A 1,051-nucleotide genomic window follows, 5' to 3' on the forward strand; every position below is an offset into this window, starting at 1 on the left:
CGGGGCTGTACCTCGGTCCCGCAAGGCCAAGCAGAGCTGCCGCCCCCTGGCCCGGACCTCAGGTCTGCGCTGCCCGGGGCGGAGACAGAGCGAGCTGGGCGCTGCCAGGGGTTTACCTGTGTTCTCTCTAGCTGCAGCCTCCAGCATTTGAGCTCTAGGAAGGTCTGAGGCAGAGCCTGAGCACCTTGCTCCCCCAGTCAGTAGCTGCAGGTGCCCCTTGTCCACCAGGAATTTGTCCCATCCCTTTTTTTCCGGACCTCAGGTCTGCGCTGCCCGGGGCGGAGACAGAGCGAGCTGGGCGCTGCCAGGGGTTTACCTGTGTTCTCTCTAGCTGCAGCCTCCAGCATTTGAGCTCTAGGAAGGTCTGAGGCAGAGCCTGAGCACCTTGCTCCCCCAGTCAGTAGCTGCAGGTGCCCCTTGTCCACCAGGAATTTGTCCCATCCCTTTTTTTTTTTTTTTTGGTGGGGGTATGTGATATCCTGTGTACATTTCCCCACCACCCCCTTGGAAAGAAGGGTCCTGCGCATGCTCTTTCCTGGCAGTGGTGGCCGGCCCCCCCCCCCCCCCCGCTGCCAGGGGGGCCTGCCGTTCCTGGGCAACCACCATCCTCTCACCGTTTCTCCACAGGATCCCCCAAGGTGCAGGTCTACACCCGCAACCCCCCGGGGAGCAAGGAGCCGAACTTCCTGAACTGCTACGTGGAGGGCTTCCACCCCCCGGTGATCGACATCCAGCTTCTGAAGAATGGGAAGGAGATGGAGGGCGTAGTAGTCAGTGACCTGTCCTTCAGCAACGACTGGACTTTCCAGCGTCTTGTCTATGCTAAATTCACCCCCAGTCCAAGTGACATCTACTCCTGCAGAGTGACCCATGTCTCTCTGGCACAGCCCAAAGATGTCAAGTGGGGTGAGTGTCTTGCTATCCCCATCTTGTTTGCTGGGTTCTTTAAGAACAGGGGGCTGAACTTTGTCAGTCTTGCTACTCTTGTCTCCAGGATGCTGCTTGGCTGCTTACTTGTTGTTGACTTTGTTTCCCTTTTTTTCTTTGGAAA

At 58.1% G+C, this 1,051-nt stretch overlaps 1 protein-coding gene across 1 annotated transcript in view; it reads left to right on the forward strand.

The window, feature by feature from the left end:
- Positions 1–1,051, forward strand: part of B2M (beta-2-microglobulin) — a gene marked incomplete at its 5' end in the record, with an annotated part of 5,923 nt that overhangs the window by 775 nt on the left and 4,097 nt on the right. Inside the window, one exon of the mRNA XM_025199904.1 lies at positions 628–906. Coding sequence (XP_025055689.1) covers positions 628–906 — 279 coding nt within the window. The remainder of the gene's footprint in view (positions 1–627; positions 907–1,051) is intronic.

This window comes from Alligator sinensis, unplaced genomic scaffold, assembly GCF_000455745.1.
Source record: "Alligator sinensis unplaced genomic scaffold, ASM45574v1 scaffold1097_1, whole genome shotgun sequence".
NCBI lineage: Eukaryota > Metazoa > Chordata > Crocodylia > Alligatoridae > Alligator > Alligator sinensis.